Source organism: Sorghum bicolor, chromosome 1 (genome assembly GCF_000003195.3).
Source record: "Sorghum bicolor cultivar BTx623 chromosome 1, Sorghum_bicolor_NCBIv3, whole genome shotgun sequence".
NCBI classification, from domain to species: domain Eukaryota; kingdom Viridiplantae; phylum Streptophyta; class Magnoliopsida; order Poales; family Poaceae; genus Sorghum; species Sorghum bicolor.
The window spans coordinates 2838592-2860879 of NC_012870.2; the positions used below are offsets into that span (position 1 = coordinate 2838592).

General features: G+C 50.0%; 3 protein-coding genes across 3 annotated transcripts; all 3 read left to right on the plus strand.

Annotated features, from left to right (window-relative positions):
- On the plus strand, positions 658-5267 carry LOC8057382 (protein trichome birefringence-like 33). Its single transcript, XM_002463601.2, has 5 exons — positions 658-1522; positions 3218-3389; positions 3852-4051; positions 4226-4384; positions 4497-5267. The coding sequence occupies exons 1-5, from the start codon at positions 1050-1052 to the stop codon at positions 4840-4842; spliced, it is 1350 nt and encodes a 449-aa protein (XP_002463646.1). The 5' UTR covers positions 658-1049; the 3' UTR covers positions 4843-5267.
- Positions 12547-16016, plus strand: LOC8057064 (protein trichome birefringence-like 33). Its single transcript, XM_002463602.2, has 4 exons — positions 12547-12908; positions 13002-13222; positions 14690-15061; positions 15170-16016. The coding sequence occupies exons 1-4, from the start codon at positions 12843-12845 to the stop codon at positions 15690-15692; spliced, it is 1182 nt and encodes a 393-aa protein (XP_002463647.1). The 5' UTR covers positions 12547-12842; the 3' UTR covers positions 15693-16016.
- LOC8057065 (protein trichome birefringence-like 34) lies at positions 19768-22080 on the plus strand. The gene is made up of 4 exons (XM_002463603.2): positions 19768-20669; positions 20747-20921; positions 21012-21208; positions 21310-22080. The coding sequence occupies exons 1-4, from the start codon at positions 20164-20166 to the stop codon at positions 21866-21868; spliced, it is 1437 nt and encodes a 478-aa protein (XP_002463648.1). The 5' UTR covers positions 19768-20163; the 3' UTR covers positions 21869-22080.

Sequence of the window (22288 nt, forward strand, 5' to 3'; positions counted from 1 at the left end):
TAAATTGTTGTATCACCATAAAATGTAATGGTGTATGCTATTTAATTAGTTCTGACTAATCTCATGATTGTATTAGAAATGGACTCTCCGTTATAATCTAAGTTCTAGATTATCATAAAATCAAACGGTGCATGTTCCTTTATATTTTTTTAATTAACAATCTCAACATTATTAGGCATGGTCTAAGCCATGAGATCATCATAAATCCATCTCTCTTTATTTGGATTAATGTCATAGTTATATTTGGCAGAAACTATTTAGTTTGATCTAAGCGGTTATATCATCATAATAAAGTTTTTTTAGGTCCTCTTTAGCTAGCGTGGTGGCTTTTATTAGGTGTACTCCGTAGACTATTTGGTTCAATCTAAATTGAACCGGTCTATGTTCTTTTATTATTTTTTGATTACTCTCTTAATTTCAAGGCATCTTGGCGAAGGTGATCATTTGTTTTAGCGGCAAACACTAAGATAACAGTAGATCCGTTTATCTTACCCTGATTAGAGGTCAAGGCAAGTGAAACAGAAACAGTCAATGCAAGTAGTTGGGCTTTGCTTGTGTCACAATCCGCCCAACAAATCCGCCTAAACTTCAGCTGTGTTTGCAGTTTGCACTCATCAAGCTGGAGGAGGCACCATCTCGTTTGTTCTCCCGTACCCACTCTGCCGTGCCGTGTGGAGTCCCCACCACTCAAGCTCGGGACGGCCTACTCCACCAAAAGCCAAGGGCCCCAAAAAGGCCAAGCACAAAAAGCGAGAGGGCAAAGCAAGCTTCACCTCCAGCAGCAGGTGGTGAGCTGCTTCTCCTCGCCCCAAGCTCCTCTCCTCCCAGTCCCAGATCCCGCGCACCCAGCGCCAGATCAGAGATCAGGGCGCGCCGGCGGTCTCCATTGCCCGCGGATCCTGCGATGCGAGCTGGGCCGAGAGGGAGGAGCGAGGGAGCGCGCGGGTAGCTAGTGAAGGCGGGGCGGCCGGGCGGGGGAAGGAAGGAAGGAGCAGCGCCGGCCGGAGCCCGGAGGCCGGAGCAGACGTCCGTCCCCCCACCCCCGGCGGATGAGGCCGACGATGAAGGCGCAGCACGGCAACGGGCGCGGGAGCAGGAGCCCCTTCCTGACGTCCTACGCGCTCACGCTCGCCTTCATCACCTTCGTCTCCGTGCTCTACTTCAAGGACTTCTCCTCCACGCTGCACCGCCCCTTCCTCAACCGCCCGCCGCCGCACCCGCACCCGTACCCGCACCGCCGCCCGTCGCTCCGCCCCCGCCACCCCGCCTCCTCGGACTCAGACGCAGTAAGCCAGGCCGGGCGCCGCGCGGCGGCAGAGCAGCTGCCGTTCGCGGTGGGCGCGGCGCCGGCGGGTTGCGACGTCGCGCAAGGGGAGTGGGTGTACGACGAGGCGGCGCGGCCGTGGTACCAGGAGGAGGAGTGCCCCTACATCCAGCCGCAGCTCACGTGCCAGGCCCACGGCCGCCCCGACCGGGCGTACCAGCACTGGCGGTGGCAGCCGCGCGGGTGCTCGCTGCCCAGGTACGTTTTGCCCCCTCCCCTTCCCCTCGCCGTGATTCCGGGTGAACAAGTGGCGGTAATTCTGATCCGGCAGTGCTGAATTAGTTTTAGGCACTTGATCGAGACCGGATCGAGCGCGCTCGTTTCAAATTTCTTCCCTTTGATTGATGATGATGATGATATGTAGTTCTTCCTAAAAAGGATCGCCGTTATTTTAATCTAATCTAAAAAAAGAATGGGAAAAAAGAGTCGACGATGACATGGGATCGAGACGCGTGCGAACGGAGCCGACGGAAAACGGCGAGGTTTCGAGTCTCGCCTTGTCGCTTGTTGGCACACGCTTCGTTTTGGACGATCCAAGCGCGCGCGGCCGGTAGCGAGCGCGCGGCACGCGGGCCGCGGCGCAGGCGCCACGCGCCAGGCGGCGGACGCGCGAGTCGCCGGGTGAGCAGGTAGCCAGCCTTTAAACGCCATGTATGCGGACATGGGCGGTGGGGCGCGGGCGCGGCAGGGCCATACGGCGGGAGGGGCGGGACACGGGGTCCATGCGGCGCCGCGTGCGGCTCCGGCTGCCGCTGGACGGGCAGACGGCAACGTCGGCAATGAGATGCCACTATGCCAGCTAGATGCAAATTGAATGTTGATGTGGGCAGTTCGGCAGTTCGGGAGGTCCGGCCTCAGCTCCGGCGGTGCACCACCGCCATGGGAGGCGCGAGATGTCATGTGCCGTCGGCACGGTCCACTCGATGATATGCAGCCTCGCATGGTGGCTCCAGTTGTTGCTGCCCTGGCCCGGTACGGGTTTCTTGGTTATTGATTGATGACTCCTAGTCCTGGCCCTGCGACCTGCGTGCTGCCGGGCGAGCAAGGGTGCAGGCTGTCACGTGGGAGCACGAGGTTCGAGCAAGCAGGCCACAGAGGGACCGGCTGGACAGCCGGCCGATTAGCCGAACGGTGTGGTCCGTCTGGCACGGTGGGGACGTGCCCGTGCGTACAGGCGTACAGCCGAGTCGTGGCTGCCTCCAATTGCACGGGCTTGGTTACACGCTTCTTTCCCGTGGACCCGGTCTAAAGATTGTGCGACAGTACCGGTGCCCGTTTTGGTGCTTCCTGTGCGGTTTGGTGCTTTGTTTCTATCCAACCTCATTTTCTCAGCTTTCAAAACTCTTATTATGTTATTGATTGATCTGACCCTTGAGGATCCTGGGGTTGGTACAGACGTATAGTATGTGCCAAGTTCCATGGAATTTAGTGTATTTTATGGAGACATTTTGTTCATAATAGTCAGCATAATTGATACTCCTACATATCTAGTATTACATAAGTCTACTTGGATTGCAATACTAGGACTAAAATCTATTACATTTGTAGGCGATGCATGTTGTTTACTAAGGTATTTTTAACTGAGATATCTATACTTGTAAGTACTAACAGAGGTATTTTTAGATGTGAAGATATAGGTCGCATTAATTGAAAAAAACAACATTTGGCTACATTAGATGCAGATAGAGGTCACTGTTGCCAGTGATTAGTGAATGGGATTCAGGAGTAAATATTTGTAGAACAATTTAAGGCATTCTTTTGTCATAGCAAATGTCTTATATCACTGCTGCAATGGGGTACAATCTGTTTCCAACTGTCTTATGCAGTTTTTGTAGTAGTTAGCACTCATCTTTGTGATGCACAGTATCTTAATGGAAATGTCTTTTGTTGCAGCTTCAATGCAACTCTAATGCTAGAGATGTTGCGGGGTAAACGAATGCTGTTTGTTGGAGATTCTCTGAACCGCGGGCAATATGTATCATTGGTTTGCCTCCTGCATCGGATCATCCCTGAGAGCTCCAAGTCAATGGAGACATTTGATTCCCTTACAGTTTTCAAAGCAAAGGTATTCCCTTTGTATCTTTCAATGTAACGAATGAAAAGCTTAGAAACAGAGTGAAGCATTGGCGCATTTCTCTAAATGTGGTGCATCATTTTTCTTTGTTCATGGGACCAACTGTGATCACCAAAGATATCTTTGCTAAACTTTCTACCCAGGCATTTTTATATTCTTCCCCCCTTTTTGTACAGTAACTTTTTATTCTTGATATGCATCAATGCATGTATTCAGTAGTATCTTCCCTTGGGCCTTAGAAAAAGACCCCTAGAGGCTAGAGCTGTTAAGAGGGATACAAAAAACTCTGGTTCATAAATGTTATATATATATATATATATATATATATACTGGTAAAAGAAAAAAAATTATTTGATCCACACCTTTGCCTTTATCTGTTCTTCTGTAGCTTTTGGGGTACATCCTTCTTTAGTTTCATCCATGCTGAAAAACTTAATGTTTGATGTTTGCTAGGACTATAATGCCACCATTGAGTTTTACTGGGCTCCCTTTCTGGCTGAGTCAAATTCTGATGATGCTGTTGTGCACCGTATTGCGGATCGAATTGTAAGGGGAACATCCATTGAGAAACATGCCAAATTTTGGAAGGGGTCTGACATCTTAGTATTCAATACCTACCTTTGGTGGATGACCGGACAAAAGATGAAAATTTTGTAAGTGTCTTCCTTTACCATGTCAAGTTCTTTCACCGTCTGCTTCAAGCTGAAAATTTCCTCGTAGCTGAAAAAATAGGCCGTGGAATTGATAGTCCGATGAAATCATGTCTATTTTCTGTAGTTGGCATGAAGTCCCATATTTCTTATCCTTAAAACACCTTTTGCTTTTAGGCAAAACTCTTTTGAAGATAAAAACAAGGACATCATAGAAATGGAAACAGAGGAAGCCTATGGAATGGTACTGAATGCTGTGCTGAAATGGGTTGAGAGCAACATGAATCCCAAAACTTCAAGAGTATTTTTTGTCACTATGTCACCCACTCATACAAGGTAAGCATGCCAGCCTGAATGCAGTAACCTCTGTCTATGTTCTAGTTTCAAACGAACTGCACATATATATGGCATGGCTACAATTAATACAGGTTTATTCTTTTGTTAACAGGAGCAAAGATTGGGGTGATGATACTGATGGGAACTGCTACAACCAGACAACTCCTATCAAGGATTTTTCTTACTGGGGACCAGGCACCAGCAAGGGCCTGATGCGAGTCATTGGGGAAGTGTTCGGCGTGTCCAAGACCAAGATCCCCGTGGGGGTTGTGAACATCACCCAGCTCTCTGAATACAGGAAGGACGCGCATACTCAGATTTACAAGAAGCAGTGGAACCCGCTAACCCCGGAGCAGATCGCGAACCCTAAGAGCTATGCGGACTGCACGCATTGGTGCCTCCCAGGGCTCCAGGACACATGGAACGAGCTGCTCTACTCAAAGCTCTTTTTCCCCTGAGCTAAGGTTGATTGGAGGGTTCGATAACGCCTTGTCTCATATTCCCTTTTGATGGAGTGCAAGTTGCACGGTGAAGTTGGGACTGGGAGCATAGCATAGCATAGCATTTGGGAGGCTGGTACGCTGGAGAATTGTTAGCTTGACACATCATATAGGTCCGACATTTTGAAGAAGGCACACGGTACACGGGAGATGGAAGCTCTGCTGTAGTAGTTGATTTGATATATATGAGGCCGGCTGTCTATACTTTGTTGGCAAAGCTTCCACGTGGCATGGTATTGTTGATGTACGATTCATTTATTGAACTTGAACATGAGGCTTGGAATTGCACCAGGTGATCTTTTGTGCCTGATGTCGTGCGAGTTATTTTCCCAGAACGAACTCTGTTTCATGATGATGATGTAGTATATACCGTAATTCTCTGATTCCTTTTTCTCTGTAACTCTCTGAATCCTTTTCTCTGTGTTTCCTCCCTGTGCTGTGCTTACGCCTTACGCTAGCATCAGATTTGTCTGATAGGCTGAATGTTTGGAGAGCTGGCCAGCCCAAAGTGATGGGCCTTGCGGAGTGGGCTGGAACACAAAACAATGGGTGTTGCTTTTCTGCTGCCGTCATGCATTGGGCAAGCCCTAGCATGGTCAACCGTCCTTTTCTGGCTACCTAACATAGTTTTTTCTTACAACAAATCAGGCCTTGTTTAGTTCGTGATAGGAAAAATTTTGCGACACTGTAACACTTTTGTTTGTTTGTGGTAATTATTATCCAACCATGGACTAACTAGACTCAAAAGATTCGTCTCGTCAATTTCGACCAAACTGTGCAATTAGTTTCTATTTTCGTCTACATTTAATACTTTATGCATGCATCTAAAGATTAGATGTGACAGAGAATCTTGAAAAATTTTGGGTTTTTGGATGAAAGTAAACAAGGCCAGTGGCACAAACGATCTAGTGAACAGAGTAAAAGTAACAAAGAGCACAACTACTAGGATAGGAACCTTGCCTCACCAGTCACCTCCCCGACATAGCAGAGTTTTTTCTTTTACAACAAATTAGTCGCAAAAACGATCTAGTGAACAAAGTAACAAAGAGCACAGTACTAGGATAGGAACCTTGCCTCACCAGTGACATCCCCTGCATCTCTTCTCTCTGCTTCGTTCCTACTAGCTCTCTTGTTTCGTTACCGTCATTAGTCAGCGCTCAGGAGACAGTAGTAACATTTCGTTGATCACGATATCACCAGGGACGTTGACGATGCTGCGGGGCTGGTCACTGGCCATTTATCATATTCTTCGATCCAACAACCGGTTTATGTTGTCCGCAGAGACAGGGGCGAAGGTACACTATTAGTAGGGGTGCAAATGCACCACCTAAATTTTAAAAAACAGTTGTTTTAGTTAAATTTTCACCATATATGCACCATCTCTTATACAAGTATATGCACCAACAAGACAAGTGCACCACTCTTTAATTTACTCTAGCTTCGCCACTGCGCAGAGAAGAAGAGGAACTTGTTCTGGAAGCGTAAGTAGGAGTATGGTTGTGTTGACTTTGCTGCCGATGGCCGATGCCAGTTAATTCATGAACTGTGCTCCTGTACTCCTCCGTACAGTAATAGACAGCATATCCCTAACCTCTTCTGCCCAGCAATAGACAGCATCCCTAAGGGCAACCACAATGTATATAGACTAAGTAGTCCATATGAGCAGCTTTTGTGTCAGTGGACAATAGCTATTGTTGTCTCCACAATGTTTCAGTCAACAACTAGTCCATAAAGTGGGTCCCATATAAGATAAAAAATTATTTCTTTTTACAATCCTGTGCAAAGCCAAGAAAGAGAGCGTGAGGAGTGAGAAAAAGTAACATTTTTTATTCCCTATGGGTAGTCCATAAGCTTATGGGTACCTTTTGCTATGGACTCCTCTATGGACTGGTCTCACAGTGTTCCATTTACCTGATAGCAAATATTTTAATCTTATGGACTATCTTATTGCACATATTGTGGTTGCTCTAACCTCTTCTTACAGTAATAGACAGCATCCCTAACCTCTGTGACTGACTGAATTTGTTTCGTTGTCAGGGTTAGGACCTGGGTCATAGCCTTTCTGACGCGCACCCGGCACCAACCCCTCCCGTCCTGCACGACACATTTCCAACCAGCACAGCAACCGTGGCCCTGCGCTACAGTACTCCGATCGTCCTAGCAGTGCTACTGAGCGAGAGCAGTCGCGAGCCCTGTGTGGGCAAAAAAAAAAAGAGCGACCAAACATTTAAAGGTTTAGTTTTTCATTAAAAAAAACTAGCTGATGTTCTATAGGGCAAGGCATCCGATCCATGACCATGACGAACACAGGTTGATCCCGATCGGCGGCATTTCTCGTCTCAGCAGCGACCCATACAGCGCGAGGCCCCTCGTCTGCGGGCAGCTTTTATAACGCCAGCAGACGCTGTTGCCCGACGCACCCGCACGACGGCCTGCCGGGGCGCCGTCCGGGTCCCGCAATCCGTTGCCTGCCCCGCACCGAGGCGTCGCACGCAGATCACACTAGCGGGCACGGCAATGCGCACGCAGCGGACTGCAAAGCAGTAGCTTGTGGTCTGGTAGCATAACCTGCAGGCTGCAGGTGCTCGCATGATTGCCGATTGATTGCATCGGAAGCATTAGCGAGGGCTCGCCTTCGCCCGCCACCTTTATTTGGTGCATGCGCCTACCCCCTCTTTCTCTCACTCTCACACACTCTCTCTCCCAGTCTAGTCTAAACAACCGATTTGACATTCTGATGCCGGCCACCAGGGAGAGGGAGAGAAAAAAAAATTGGAAAGCGCTGGTTGGTGTGATTCGCGTCGCAGCGGTGTCAGTTGCTTGCTGATTCTGCAAAGCGAGACGAGCTCGCACTTGCACTTGAGGTGCCAACTTGACACGATGCGCAATGTGCATCCGAGAAAGAATAGATCATTGCGTTGCACGGTGGCTGCTTCAGCCTGCAAGTGCAAGGCTTACTCGCAATAGTACGTACGAGTGCTTTGCAAGAATGTCATGGCTGCGTGCGCGGACATGTGGTTGCGTGGAGCGTGGTGCTATAGATGATACTAGTTCGATCCATCCGGAAATGGCAGTGCAGCCATGCGGTTCTAGCCTTATGGGGGTGGGTCGTCCATCTCATCTTCTAGTGTACTAGTACAGTACTGTGCTTGCCCACTACCCACCGTTTCTTCACGTACGCTGTGCTTGTGCGGCTGGAGGCAAGGCCGAGCTGGCGCGGACCCAGCAACAGCATTGTCGTGCCCAGACCAGTTAAAATCTCGCGATGCCTCGGGCCCACGCGCAGGCGTCCTCTCCCTTCAAGACCTACCGCCGCTGTAGACAGTATAGACGACGCGCCACGCACCGACGCACGGGTCCAGCGACCTACCACGATGACTCTCGATGGAGTCGCCCTACCGCCTACGGTGCCTACGGTTTCGTGGACGGGACGTACGAGGGCACTCACAATGCAGACTCTAATATAGAGTCTAAAATTATTTATTACATCGAACAATGTGGATTTGTAGTCTAAATAAGACTTGGAGTCTTATTTTTTCTACCTCTTTCTTCAATAAATATGCTGCCACATCAGTAAAATATCATAAATAATATGTAATTAATTGTCTTGGACTCTGTGATAGAGTCTTGCATTGGGAGTGTCCTGAGGGCACTCACAGCCCATGACTCTATCATAGAGTCCATAACTCTTAGACTCCATCTCAAGAAACCACACTCCCAATGCTTAGCGTTTAATAGTAGTTTCTACACATTAAAATATTTATTATGCAGCAAAAAACAAGCTGATCAGCTGTGGCATATCACGTGTGATCCACCCTACACACTGCAAACAATCACAAACCAATTTCAAACGAGCATAAACACATTGCAAACATTCGCATATAGTATATCATTGAATCGACAAACATAATCCACAGAACAACGATGAAAGTTTAGATATAGTCTTAGTCATCCATTACAATATATAAAGCAATAGAGAAATTTGGGGTTTAGGGTTTAGGGAGAAGGATGGCTCGCGCGGGAGAATTGAAGGGGAAGCGCGCGCGAAGAGCAATCGCGGCGGAGTCTCGATCGCGACTCCATAGCGCCTTCTCCATCGCGAGAAAAAACTGGAGTCGTCGGCCTCGGAGGAGACGCCGACTCGAAGTCTTGTTTCGACTCCGTTTCTTGATTTTTTCCTCTCTTTCTTCATTTAATATCATGCCACATCATCAAAAGTCCTACGTGGCACTGTATTTAATAGGGATAGACTCTACGGCGGAGTCTGCACTGTGAGTACCCTGACGGGGCTGTTTGTTGGTTTAAAAAATTATATACTTAAAAATATTATTTATTAATTTATTACGAGAGAAAAACATGCATGTCCGATCGCGCTTGGCTCAGCCTGGGTGATCGTCGCTCGTCGGTCGTCGTCCCGCTAGCCTCTACGCGATAGGCATCCACCGGCCCGACGAGGAGAACGTACGGTAGGTGTGCGGTGCAGTGCAGTGCATGCGCACGATCGTCAAAAGGGAGCTTTCAGTATACATATATTCTTGCTGTTGCTGGCGGGGCCGATCGGAGCCGGACCTGCCGGCCGTCGCCCGTCTAGGCGTCTCGGCGACACCGCAACGGCCGCCACTCGCCGGAGACGCGCCGCGGGCGTGCGAGCTGTGTTGTTTAAAGTTTAATGGGCCGCCTGGTTGGTTAGGTTGCTAGTGGTGCCTCTCTCGATCTGCACAGTTGCTGCGTGCATCGGCGTTAACGCACGCCTGGACACGGCCGCCACGGTGAACGCGCGAGAGCGACGAGCTGGATCGCGAATGCGATGCTCGTGTGGCCGCGATCTCGCCTGCAGACAACAAAGCTTCTTGGGGGTTCCATCTCAGCTAAGTATGGATGAAAATCGGTGGAGGGACGGTGGTCAGGCCTTTTTTCCCCTAACTAACAATAATAGCAATGAGAGTTAGTGATTATATTAATTAATAAAGAAAACGTTCAGAGTTATTATTCAGTAATGCGACGACAGCGATATGATTGCGCGTAATGGAAGGGCTCAAAAACCTGAGGCTTCTTTCGCGTAATGCGACGGCGATTTCACCGAATCGTCGGTTCCGTTGTTTTTCTACCTTTTATTATTTTCTAACGAAGCATGTGATGCTTAATGAAGCTTGGCTTAATCGTTTTGTGCTAATCACTATGGAGTATGGATCGGGCAACAACTAAAGCACTGAAACGCAGCGCACGCTGCTCGTTGCTTTTTCTCAGCCGCTCGCCGCTTGCTTCTTTAGGTCGGTCTGTTGTACTGTCAGGCTTCACAAAACCCTCACCAAACGCAAAACATAACGCTATTCATTGGCCAACTGCCCCGGTGTCGTACCTTTTAAACCCTCTTTTTTGCCAAATATATATAAACTTTGCTTGCAAGACACACGGAAAAATCGCGCCTTTTTTCTCGTACAAGTTCTTTAATTTACTCGGTCGTTCGTGTTGCTTTCAGCTTTTCATTCGTGTTGCTTGTGAGCTCGTCTGGGCAGAAATATTCAGTAAACATACATTCCGTCCCGTGCTTATCGTGTTGGTTTGTCACTCTAGCAACACGTCCATCCACGGTTGTATCTCACCGGATAACGCAGAATTTTAGGTATGGTGTGAGCAAGCCAAAAGCCTGAAGTTGACGACCAGGAGACTCTCACCTAAAAGTTTTCGTTTAACTGAAGCAACGGGCTGCATTACCTTCAACTGCACCGCTGAGTTGTTAGGTCCATACCACTACTCCTGTACGTGTGTCCCCCAGTGTTTCATCGGGAAGAAAAACAATCCCTTTTGGTAGCACGTCCACGAGGCCCAAATTCATTTTTTTCATTTATATAATAGCTAATTTGGGCGTACTTTACAATAGAATTACACGTCTTGCATAATCTATTCTATATTTAGAACCAGACTATGTGCCATATTATAACTTGTTTTTATAGGTGTTAATAAAGGAGATGTGCTGTAGCAAAATTAGAAAAATGTCTCCCCTCTAGGCTTTAATCTTCCCAATTGGGCCCCATATACTAGTGGGCAAAATATTTTCTCTCTTGTCATTCTTTTGTTTCTCGTATATGTTGCCGACGTCGCTCCCAACACTGCAGGCCACACCCACACCCATTGCCACTACACATCCCTCTCCACCATCGGCGTCTCTCACCGCCGCCACCGCACCTACCAAAGAGAGAGGTGAGACAAGCTTAGCCACCATGGGAGAAGAGAAATGTGAAGTTCCTGTGAGCGGTGCCCACGACAACGTACAATAGAGCTGTTGCAGATGGGGTCTATGGAATACAATGTCGTCTTCGACAAGGGCTCCAAATACAGAGTGTTTACCTTTGGCTCAACGATGGTCTTGCATAGTGGTGGTGGCTCATGACTCCCTAATGAGCAGTGGCGGCGGTCTACTTGCATGAATGTGCACTTGCTCAATTCATATGATGGGCGAGAAAGCTGTGTGGGTACATCTAAGCAAAATATGCTTACCGGCACTTGCTCACTAAAATGTTTTGGTCTATGTATGGGTCCAAACGTCAGGTGGCTTCAATATAGGAGGAATGTGTGGCAACAACGTCTTTGTGCAAGAGGGCACCATATCTGGTGAAAAAAATGTTATACGTGGGCAAAAATCACATGAAACCACACGGGCAAGCATTTGATTATCCTAGTTTGAGGAGGAGTTGTGACTAGTATATACACTTAAATAGACGAATTGATTAGGCCCCGTTTGGTTTCACCGGTTCAAGTTTACTGTCTATCACGTCAAATATTTGGACACTAATTGTCAAACACAGCTAGAGAGTAATTTGCAGGACGAATCTTTTGAGCCTAAATAATCTATGATTGGACACTAATTGTCAAATAAAACGAAAATGCTACAATATCCATTAAACTTTAACAACCCTAACCAAACACCCCTAGTTAACTTGAAGAACTGTTAAAAGGTGATTTTTACTTTTTACTCGATATATAAAACTTTTTCAGCATTTCCTTTTCACAGATTAAACCTAATTTGCGTGCTGACGCAATTCAGTCCTAATTAAACCATGCGCCTTTTTTTTTGTTTTCGTTTATATATCAGAAAGCACGATTCATAGCGAGTCGTCAATTAATTAAGGAACACTGGAACAGTACTGAATACTGATGACGGGGTTTAAATTGGAGGAGCTTGGGGTGTTAAAATTTTGAACGAGCACTCCTACGTGACAGCAACTGTAAAGTGCAAAGAAATGTCAACTTGTTGAAACCTCGACGAATTCCATATCAGAACAACGAGAGCACACAAAAGTTCATCGGGATTTAAATTTATCTGATTTGACCCAGATATGTCCTCCCGCACCACGAAACAGTCCGTCCGAATAATATAATTTCGTTCGGCAAACCAAATCCCAACCGAAGCACACGAATTTCCGCTCGATTGAAGATCGTCCAGATAACGGCCGCGCGCCAATCTGCCGGAACGACGGGAGATGAGATCCTCCGTCCTAACCGAGCCGCAAGAATCTGAGGCGCAGGGAGCAGCGGCCCCCGCCCCCGCCCCCGCCCCCTCCTCCTCCATCTCACCTAACCCGCCCGGTGGTAAAGGCAAATCTCACCCGCCGTGCGGTACCAGCCGCCGCCCGGATTTCGCCAATAAAAACTCCATTGACGAAAGCCTTGCCCGTGTCGTCCTGCCGCGGTTGTTACAGCCAGTGAGCGGCCCAGTCGGTCGGTCGAGCGAGGGAGCTGGACCCCTACCCCTGCCCCCGCGTTATATCTGCTGCGCTGCGCTGCACAGACAGACTCCAGCTCGGCCGGTCACTAGTGATAGTGGATAGCTCGCCTCGCCCGCCAGCCGCCCCGCTAGAAGCTCGCATCGATCGCGCCCCAGATCCCAATGCGCCCCGCCGCGTCGCTCTAGGCCGCGGAAGATAGCTGTGTGACACGCCGTGCAGCCATCATCAGCCATGAAGGTCCTCGCCGTGCTGGCGCTCGTCGCCGCCGCCGCGCCGTTCCTCCGCGCCGCCGGCCAGGTACGTCCGCACCGCGTGCCTACCTGCGTGTCCTCGTGGGCTCTGGTCTGACGGTTGCCATGCATTTCTGTGTGTTGGCGACCGTGCGTGCAGGGCGAGGAAGGGGCCGGGCCGCTGCCGTTCGCGGTGGGCGCGGCGCCGGCGGGCTGCGACGTCGCACAGGGCGAGTGGGTGCGCGACGACGACGCCCGCCCGTTGTACCAGGAGTGGGAGTGCCCCTACATCCAGCCGCAGCTGACGTGCCAGGCGCACGGCCGCCCCGACAAGGCGTACCAGAGCTGGCGCTGGCAGCCGCGCGGCTGCTCCCTGCCCAGGTACGGTTCGCAGTCGCAAACCCTCCGTCATCCCTCCCGTCGCCGGCGTCCGTCTCGCTCTTTTTCCGTCGCGTCGTGAGGCTCACTAGCAGTTGCACGGCGAACATTGCGTGCGCCGGTTGCAAGAATCCAATGCCCCTGCTCCTTTTAGGCGTGAGAAACGCAGGAACCGTGCCCCCGCCGTGCTATGCCTGCAGTAGGAACTTGCAAGAAACCGTGAAGAAAGCTCTAGTGAGCGAGGGGAGGAGTTACTACTCCTGCTTGCTTTCTGTCTTTATTTTTCCTTTTTCTTTTTTTTTACAAAGGTTAAAAAGACACACGCGGTAACAAAGAGGTTTTGCTCTTACGTACGCTTCATCATGGAGATGGAGCATCTCGATCCTCGAGAGCTGCGCTCACTTGTGACTTGTGTAGGACGCCAATAATGCGCGGCAGGGCCGGGGCCGGAGTAGTACGTCCCATAGCACGCAGGACTACAGTGCGCAGGGCAACAGTTGGTAGTAGGTGAACCATGTTCATGTTCTAGAGGTAGTACAACCATCAATGGCAGGTTCCAAAAAAATGAACCATCAATGGCAGTAAAATTAGCTTCTTGATGAACAATGACCGAGAGAGACGATCAAAGTAGGTTCCTTTGTTGTTTGCTGAGACAACAGAAAATCCACAGCATCGATTATGCTATATAACTACTACTTTATAGCGACACACACCGACCACAGATTTGACATGAACACAACCTGTAGTGTTCATCAGTTATACTTGTAGTTACGCTCGATTTCAGCAGAACGGGCCTAATTTGGTTTCCGGTTCAAATTCCCAACCGCAACAGACTAAGCGTGGTCCATCCATCAGCGATCGGGACACGTCGTAACGCGATCTTGGTGAGCAGACAGCGAGGCCCATGCACGTTTTGTGCCCTTGCGAGGCGTCGCATTCCGGCGACGTAACGTCTGGCCTGCCTGACCACCACCACCAGCAGCACTAGAAACCAACACCATGGTGCCATGGCATTGGCAATTCGGCCACTAACCTACGACTCGGCTGCGGGGCCCAAGATCCAGTGCCTGGTTCGGTCCACTCCACTCACTAGTCACTCCCCAGGCAGCCAGGATGCTAGCTGCCGGGACGTGCCAGTGCGGAGAGCAGCACAGGGCAGCGCAAAACGTCTCGTGGTCCTGAGTCCCGACGACTCCTGGAGTCGATCTGGTGCGACGTCACGCATCGCGTAGTGGACTCGGGTCGTCGTTGCCTTCTGCCGTGACTGCACCGACTAAGCCACAGGCGAGCGACCATTACCAACATTCCTTGGTGCTGGGCGGATTGCATGATGCCTGACAGCGATCACTAACCGGGTTCTGTTTGACTTGGGCCGTCAATAATTGGGGCAAATTATGTATGATTTGAATTTTACCCGGGGAAACTGTTTGAACCGCGGAATTAATTATTTAATTAACTAACTATAAGCAGCTTCAACGCGACGCTGATGCTGGAGATGCTGCGTGGGAAGCGGATGCTGTTCGTGGGCGACTCGCTGAACCGGGGGCAGTACGTGTCCCTGCTGTGCCTCCTGCACCGTGCCATCCCCGACGGCGCCAAGTCGTTCGAGACGGTGGACTCGCTGAGCATCTTCAGGGCGAAGGACTACGACGCCACCATCGAGTTCTACTGGGCGCCCATGCTGGCTGAGTCCAACTCCGACGACGCCGTGGTGCACTCCGCCGACGACCGCCTCATCCGCGGCGCGCCCATGGACAGGCACTCCAGCTTCTGGAAGGGCGCCGACGTCCTCGTCTTCAACTCATACCTCTGGTGGGTCGCCGGGGACAAGATCCAGATCCTGTGAGTACATTACGTGTCTCTGAACCTGCTGCCACTCTGCTGCTTGTTTATGTGATCAACTGATACTGATGAGCCGGAGCTGGTCTGGACGATCCATGAGTTGTGCAGGAGGGGCGCCGACAATGACCCGAGCAAGGACATCGTGGAGATGAAATCGGAGGAGGCCTACAGGCTGGTGCTGTACCAGGTGGTCCGGTGGCTGGAGCGCAACGTGGACGCCAAGAAGTCGCGGGTGTTCTTCGTCACCGCGTCGCCAACGCACACAGAGGGCAAGGCGTGGGGCGACAAGAAGGAGGGCGCCAATTGCTACGGCCAGACGTCGCCGATCAGCGACGGCGCCTCCTCGTACAGGGACAGCACGAGCCGGGAGATGCAGCGGGTGACGGAGGAGGTGCTGGCCACGTCGCGGGTGCCCGTCGGGCTCGTCAACATCACGCGGCTGTCCGAGTACCGCCGGGACGCGCACACGCAGACCTACAAGAAGCAGTGGGCGGAGCCGACGGCGGAGCAGCGCGCCGACCCCAGGAGCTACGCCGACTGCACGCACTGGTGTCTTCCCGGCGTGCCGGATACGTGGAACGAGCTGCTGTACTGGAAGCTCTTCTTCCCTAGCAACGATCAGTTCCTCTGATGATGCGTGCCTGCGTGCCTCTGCCTGCATACATACAGACACTTGGACACGGCCGGACTGCTAGGGGCTAGCCCAAAGTAACATCCTTTGTGCCGGCATGCACAGCGTCGATCGAAACAGAACAAAGAAATGTAGATGAAGAACTGAACCTCGTGTAAGTGTAAGTGGTGTACATGGATGCGTGCGCCATGCTCAACGTTAGTTCGTGGTTCATGGAGCAGAAACTTTCCGTTGATGTAATCAGTTTTTCTTTCTTTTTTGGGGGTCGCTGTAAGATCGAGGCTCTTTTTTGTGTCAATTTCAAAGAATCCAGGGGAAAAAAAATCTTCTTCTGCGTAAAACAAGATTCAGCAAACAATCTCGTTTTTTTTTTAAAAAAAAGGGGAAATCTAAACCTTGGGGAAAAAAAACCGGATGCCTGCATGCACCGGGCTGAAAAAGTGAAAAGGACTTCGTTTTTGCTGAGGAGTTTGAGTTACTACACAGCTCAAAAAGGCAAAAACTAGAAACATCTCTGGTATTGGCTCTAAATTCAGCAAGCTCGAAAGGAACTAAGGAAATATCCTTTTTATATTATTTCTTCAATGCTTATAGAAGCTCAAGTATGAAATTTAGTTAAGCTTTTTGCTGCTTAATTGCTTATCCTGTCTTTATCCACATCTGTCACTTCTAGTGAAGAAGGTAAATGACGCCGCCCTTGTTCTCTGATATTCAACCATACCTGGTGCAGATGTTATATATATCCTTTGATGTACATAACAATTGTTGTTTCAGATTTATGATTGATTTGCTTCTCCGAGTATATGATGACAGATTCAGTTTCCATGAATAATATATATATATATATATATATTCTTGGTTTACACTGATTCAGCTCTCATATATATATTCTTGGTTTACACTGTGACCATTCTTTGTGAAACTACTAAAATACTATTTGAGCCACTAATGGACCCTCAGACCACATACTTTTTTTCTTGTGCGATCACGCCGACCTACAGATGATAAGAGCAAAGAGATTGAAAGTGGTGTAGAGAAACTTGCTGCTACTCAGCCTTCTACCATGGAGGAGACAACGGATCCAAGGAAACTTCAGACTGATGTTGTGTCTCTGATGACAATGACAGTGATGAAGCCTACGTTGTTTCAGAAGATGTTGAATCTAGTGATACTGAGGTTAATATAAGTGTTGATCTGTGACACAACTGCTATTTTCTGAATATTTAAGTTCTTGCTCTCGTTCTTCCAGAATATCTATTGACATTGGTTAAAAAATCAGCGAACAACCAAGTACCAGCCAGTTTATAGTATTATTGAAGTGCATGTCTAACGGTTGATCTTGGAAATCATACCTTGTTCATGATTAAAATTGGCACTGAATGGTGAGTTCTATGGATCTAAGCCCATTCCGTGTGCAGTGAATTACATTTTACTGACATATATATAGTGGCATGACGTTAAGGATTCCGGTGATGAGAATGATAGTGCGAATTCATGGTGATCATGAAGACTCTCCAAAGGTGCAACATTGTTCAAGCTGACCTTTATTGTTGTTCAAGACTCCCCAAAACTGCATCTTTAACATTTTTTGACATATATGCAGAATGCTAAGGGAAAACGCAGTCCAGCACATAGACCCTTGAATTCTTTATCGCTATGAAAACTCATTGCAAGGTGAAGAAGCATAGGCATAATGCTCACACAGTATTTTCTGGAGATCAAGTCTGGCTTGGGTAGCTTGGCACTTGGCTGGGGTGAATGTCAGGGTCATGAGTTCTGATATTGGTCTTCAGTAAAGAAGTTGCTTTTGCGAAGACAGCATCATGTGTTTGGGTACTTGGGAAGTTGGTTCTTGTTATCGTCTACTACTAACTACTAGTAGGGCGTTGGTATTCAAACGTCATTGTGTTAATCTTTTCTTCAGCTTTTTTCCTTTTCAAAAATGATTCAAGATCGATTCTCTTCTCCGATTCTTTCCGATCGCGAACATTCATCCTACTTCGTTCTCTTCACCCGTAATGCCAGTTGCCAGATAAGAAAACACATTTCGTTTTTGAGAAAAAGGAAATCAATGATATTCGCAAAACCGAATTCTTGCACAAGTCACGGAATGGCATTTCATGGGCCATAAAGTGCCCACGTATCAAGCCCATTACGGACCAAACGACCTAGTGAGCCCAATGTGCGAGTGCGCATGTGAGGCCATATGTGGCGGATTTCTAATTATTTTTCTATATTATACTAGGCTGTTTTTTTGCTTCTTGGGCCAACGGGGAGGTCAAGGAACATCTCTTTTGCCGCTTTCTCTTCTCTAATTGGTACTGCATTGCTCAATTTTAGCTTCTTGAGAAAAACGTTGTAACTTCATATGAACTAGTCCCTGTGCAGCCCTGCAGCAACAGCGTCCGTTCCACGGGCTAGTTCTTACTCACTGATGACTGCGTTGTTTGGTTTCATCATGTGTCATGAATCTGAAGCATCACGAACGGGTCTAGTTCGCACTCACTGATGACCAGTTCGCTCATGACTTCAATTGTGGAGAATCGGAGCTGGAACTGGGGGTTTCAGGAACTAGAAACATCGCTGATGTAGCTTCCTAGTGCTTTTTTTTTTTATGGTCTAGCTTCCTAGTGCTACTAAACCATGCATGGAAACAAATTTTTTCGCGATCTTCCGACCTCCATTTCTTGCCCGGGAGGAGAACCTGCATGGCTTCCCGCGTCGACATCGATAGTGGTAGGGCGAAGTGGGTCTAGAATTCCTCAAAGGAGGCTTCTCTTTAGTTAACTCGGTCGTCACTTCCTCTAGCCCCAAACGTTTCATTATCACCTTCAGCGCCTGAGCCTTAGACTTCAGTTCTCGGTGCTTGCTCTTGGCGGCAAGCCTAGCGCTCCTCTTGGGGACGAGCTCCGAGTCGTCCAGCTCTCTCGCCGGGGTTAGCCACAGCTACAGAGGCGACCACAAGACAGGCAATGTGAACAGTTTCTTGAATGCCGCAATGAAGTCCTCGGTCGAAGTTTGTGGTCGTCATGTCAGGCGCTCTGCCATCAGTAGCCGAAGTGGTACGAAACAAGATGCTCAATTTGAAAACAAATAGAAATCGACATCGACATTCCTGCGCCGCAGGCGCCGATGTGTTGTCAACCAAGATTATCATTGTCATTTGAGGTTCCAAGGTTAGGTCAACATCGAGATCTTCACTTCGTGTTGGGCTACTCCTTGTTTTCAGTCATGACAACTTCAGCAGACACGAAGAATTATGCAGCAGGTTGCCTTGAAATAGGTCCGATGGTCAACATCATTGCGTGATGGCGAGGTGCACAGTAGTTGACGGTAGAGAAATAATGTAGACAACGAAAGGCCTTCTTCCAAAACTTTTGTGCTCGACAAGTTTTAGCCATAGAATCTTGGTCTCTTAGAAGGGAAGGAAGACCTGGATTTGATTTGTGTTTCAGTTCGGCCGTCCAATTAACCTGACTGGCCTGTTTTCTTTTGATTAACTCTCTTAACTTTATGTCTTTGTTTATAGTCCATGATGCTCTGCAGGCTGCAATTCATTCGCCTCTTTTCACGAACATGATGAATATGCAGCCGAAAGAGACACCACGTTATCCTTTTCATTACTGCAGGTCGGCCCTTTGCTGAGTGCCTCGGCAAAGCCAGATTTGCACTCGCAAAGGCTACTTGAGTGCTTGACTAAATTAAGGAATATACAACGGAGACCTTAACTAACCGGACGTGACACGAACTAACATGTACATATGCACTGTAAACAAAGCTTAAAGTTGGTGAATGAACGCTACTTCCCAGCTATTGATCTTCAATTATTCCCTTGCGGGGTTAGGGCTTTGTAGGGCAGGAATTTACTAGCGCTGATGGGGTCTCACCAGAATTGATGCTAGTTACATGTCATCTGCTCCACAACATGGACTTCTCCAAAAATTTGTAAACCTTAGCTTGCAAGCCAGATAGGGCAGCTCTGACTTGGCAGATACTTACATTATTATTGGTACTATAACTATAAATAATGAACAAATTGTGTTCAGAAACATCAAGGCCAAGCCTGTCTCAGCTGTTCTTCATTTCTTTGTGTATCGGTCAGAACCACCTCCTAACTTCTCCATCTCCAGTGTTTATATACACGCACAGAACTAATACTAATTTGATTTGGAGGGGACTTGAGGCGTTGATGCAGTTCATAGTAGCTGTTTAGGTGCACCAAAACCTACGAGATCAAGGGGCAACAACTCTCAGTCTCACCTAAAAGGAATCTTTTACCACAAGCGATCGATTAGCTTAGCACCTGGTGCAGTAGTGCAGTGCCAGTGCACTCATCACGACTCACCTGCCTGCGCACACACCATGCAATCTATTTGATCGCGCATGCAGTGCCAGTGCTTGCGAGCAAACGGCCGGACGCTGCAAATAAAGTTCCTCGGCCCTGATCGACGTCGTCGTCCCAGGTGGAAAGATGACCGGTTACACCCCGCCGCGGAAGGGACGGAGCTCGGCCGGCGCCGGCGGTGACGCACTCGAGGAGGCGTGGCTGGTGTCGGAGCCGCCGGCGAAGAAGCCCCACGGAAGGGCGGCGGCGTGGGGCGTCACCGTCAGCTTCGGCCTCCGCCGCGGCCACTTCAACTCGTTCGTGCTGCTGCTCCTCGTCTTGTTCGTCGTCCTCGCCGTTTCTGTCACCACCACCAAGAACGACAGCAGCGGCGGCGACGGCGGCGGGCCCGATCAGCTGGAGACTACGACGAGGAGCGCGCCGCCACCTGCGGACGATGACGCCGGCGGCGTCGGGCAGGGTGAGTGCGACATGTCGTCTGGCCGGTGGGTGTACAATGACGCGGCGTACCCGCTGTACGAGGAGAGCGCGTGCAAGTTCATGTCGGACCAGTCGGCGTGCGGCAAGTTCGGGAGGACGGATCTCAAGTACCAGCACTGGCGGTGGCAGCCGCACGGCTGCGATCTTCCCAGGTGCGTGCTCCATGCGTGCGTAGGAGCTCACTTGTTTCGTCGTCATCAGTTGCTGATGAATGCCGCCGACCGGGTAGGTTCGACGCGGTGAAGCTGCTCCAGAGGCTGCGCGGCAAGCGGCTGGCTTTCGTCGGCGACTCCCTGAACCGGAACCAGTGGATATCCATGGTCTGCCTCATCGACACCGCCACCCCCATGCTGCGCAAGTCCATCGCCGGCGGCAACACCTCCCTCGTTTCCTTCAAGATCCATGTAGTACAGCCGATCCACCATGCCTGTCGTTCAACATGCATGTATGCCACCTGGATGAGTGAGAGTGACGCCATCAAATTTTGTGTGCAGGAGTACAACGCGTCGGTAGACTTCTACTGGTCGCCGCTGCTGGTGGAGTCGAACTCGGACCATCCGGTTCACCACCGGGTGGCCGACCGCGTCGTGCGCGCCGGCTCCATCGAAAAGCACGCCAGGCGCTGGGCCGACGCCGACGTGCTCGTCTTCAACTCCTACCTCTGGTGGCGCCGCCCGACCATGAAAGTCCTGTGAGTAGTGTGTGCTCTGTTTGTCTGTCTCACTGTCTGAATGACGGGTGACCATGATACTGACAGTGACCGTGCATGCGTTCGGTGCGGCGGACGTGCAGGTGGGGGTCGTTCGAGGCGGCGGCGGCGGCGGAGGGCGCGCACAGGGCGGCGTACGAGGTGACCGACAGCCTCCGCGCGTTCGAGCTGTCGATCAAGACGTGGTCGGAGTGGCTGGAGCACCACGTCGACCGCGCCCGCACGCAGCTCTTCTTCACGAGCATGTCGCCGACGCACCTCCACTCCGACGAGTGGGAGGCGGCCGGAGCCGGGACCGGTGGTAGAAACCACCAGTGCTACAACGAGACGGAGCCGATCATGGCGGAGGGGCACCACGGGCAGGACACGGACCCGGCGTTCGCGCGCGCCGTGGAGGCGCAGGTGGCGCGGCTGGGCGCGCGCGGCGTCGCCGTGCGGGTGCTCAACGTGACGCAGCTGTCGGAGCAGCGCAAGGACGCGCACCCGTCGGTGCACCGGCGGCCGTGGAGCCCGCCCACGGCGGCGGAGCTGGAGGCGCGGGCGCGCGACCCCAGCAGCGGCGCCGACTGCATCCACTGGTGCCTCCCCGGCGTGCCCGACGTCTGGAACCAGATGCTCTATGCGCACCTCGTCTCGTCCTAGCTAGGTGGCGGCTATACCCGCTCCGCTCACCAGTTTCGCAGCTCATTTTTTTTCTTTTTCTTCAATTTGAAAAGTATATTAAGCAACAGTGTAGTTTGTAGACTGAATGAACACGGGCACCGCAGTACACAACTCGGTCGTCCAATGCATCGTAGTTCACCGAAATGTAAATTCTGTTATTTTGCTCTTGTTCCAAAAAATCGTTATGGATAGTAGCTAGTAAGGTTGGAACGTGTGGTTGGCCAAATCTGCAACTATGCACAGCACCCTCAATAATGGAGGACACTCAATGACCCCGCTATTTTAGGGCCACTCGTGGCATGATTTTTGGCACGATCTACAATTTGGGCTAGGACTGGACAGCCAAGAAACAAACAAAAAGGAAAAGACCATCCATTAGTGTGCTTTGTACATGGTCTA

Coding starts and splice junctions, on each gene's coding strand:
- LOC8057382 (XM_002463601.2), top strand. CDS start 1,050: ATGAGGCCGACGATGAAGGCGCAGCACGGCAACGGGCGCGGGAGCAGG. Junction 3,390..3,851: donor TTACAGTTTTCAAAGCAAAG/GTATTCCCTTTG, acceptor GATGTTTGCTAG/GACTATAATGCCACCATTGA. Junction 4,052..4,225: donor GGACAAAAGATGAAAATTTT/GTAAGTGTCTTC, acceptor TTTTGCTTTTAG/GCAAAACTCTTTTGAAGATA.
- LOC8057064 (XM_002463602.2), top strand. CDS start 12,843: ATGAAGGTCCTCGCCGTGCTGGCGCTCGTCGCCGCCGCCGCGCCGTTC. Junction 13,223..14,689: donor CGCGGCTGCTCCCTGCCCAG/GTACGGTTCGCA, acceptor AACTATAAGCAG/CTTCAACGCGACGCTGATGC. Junction 15,062..15,169: donor GGGGACAAGATCCAGATCCT/GTGAGTACATTA, acceptor TGAGTTGTGCAG/GAGGGGCGCCGACAATGACC.
- LOC8057065 (XM_002463603.2), top strand. CDS start 20,164: ATGACCGGTTACACCCCGCCGCGGAAGGGACGGAGCTCGGCCGGCGCC. Junction 20,670..20,746: donor CACGGCTGCGATCTTCCCAG/GTGCGTGCTCCA, acceptor CCGACCGGGTAG/GTTCGACGCGGTGAAGCTGC. Junction 21,209..21,309: donor CGCCCGACCATGAAAGTCCT/GTGAGTAGTGTG, acceptor GCGGACGTGCAG/GTGGGGGTCGTTCGAGGCGG.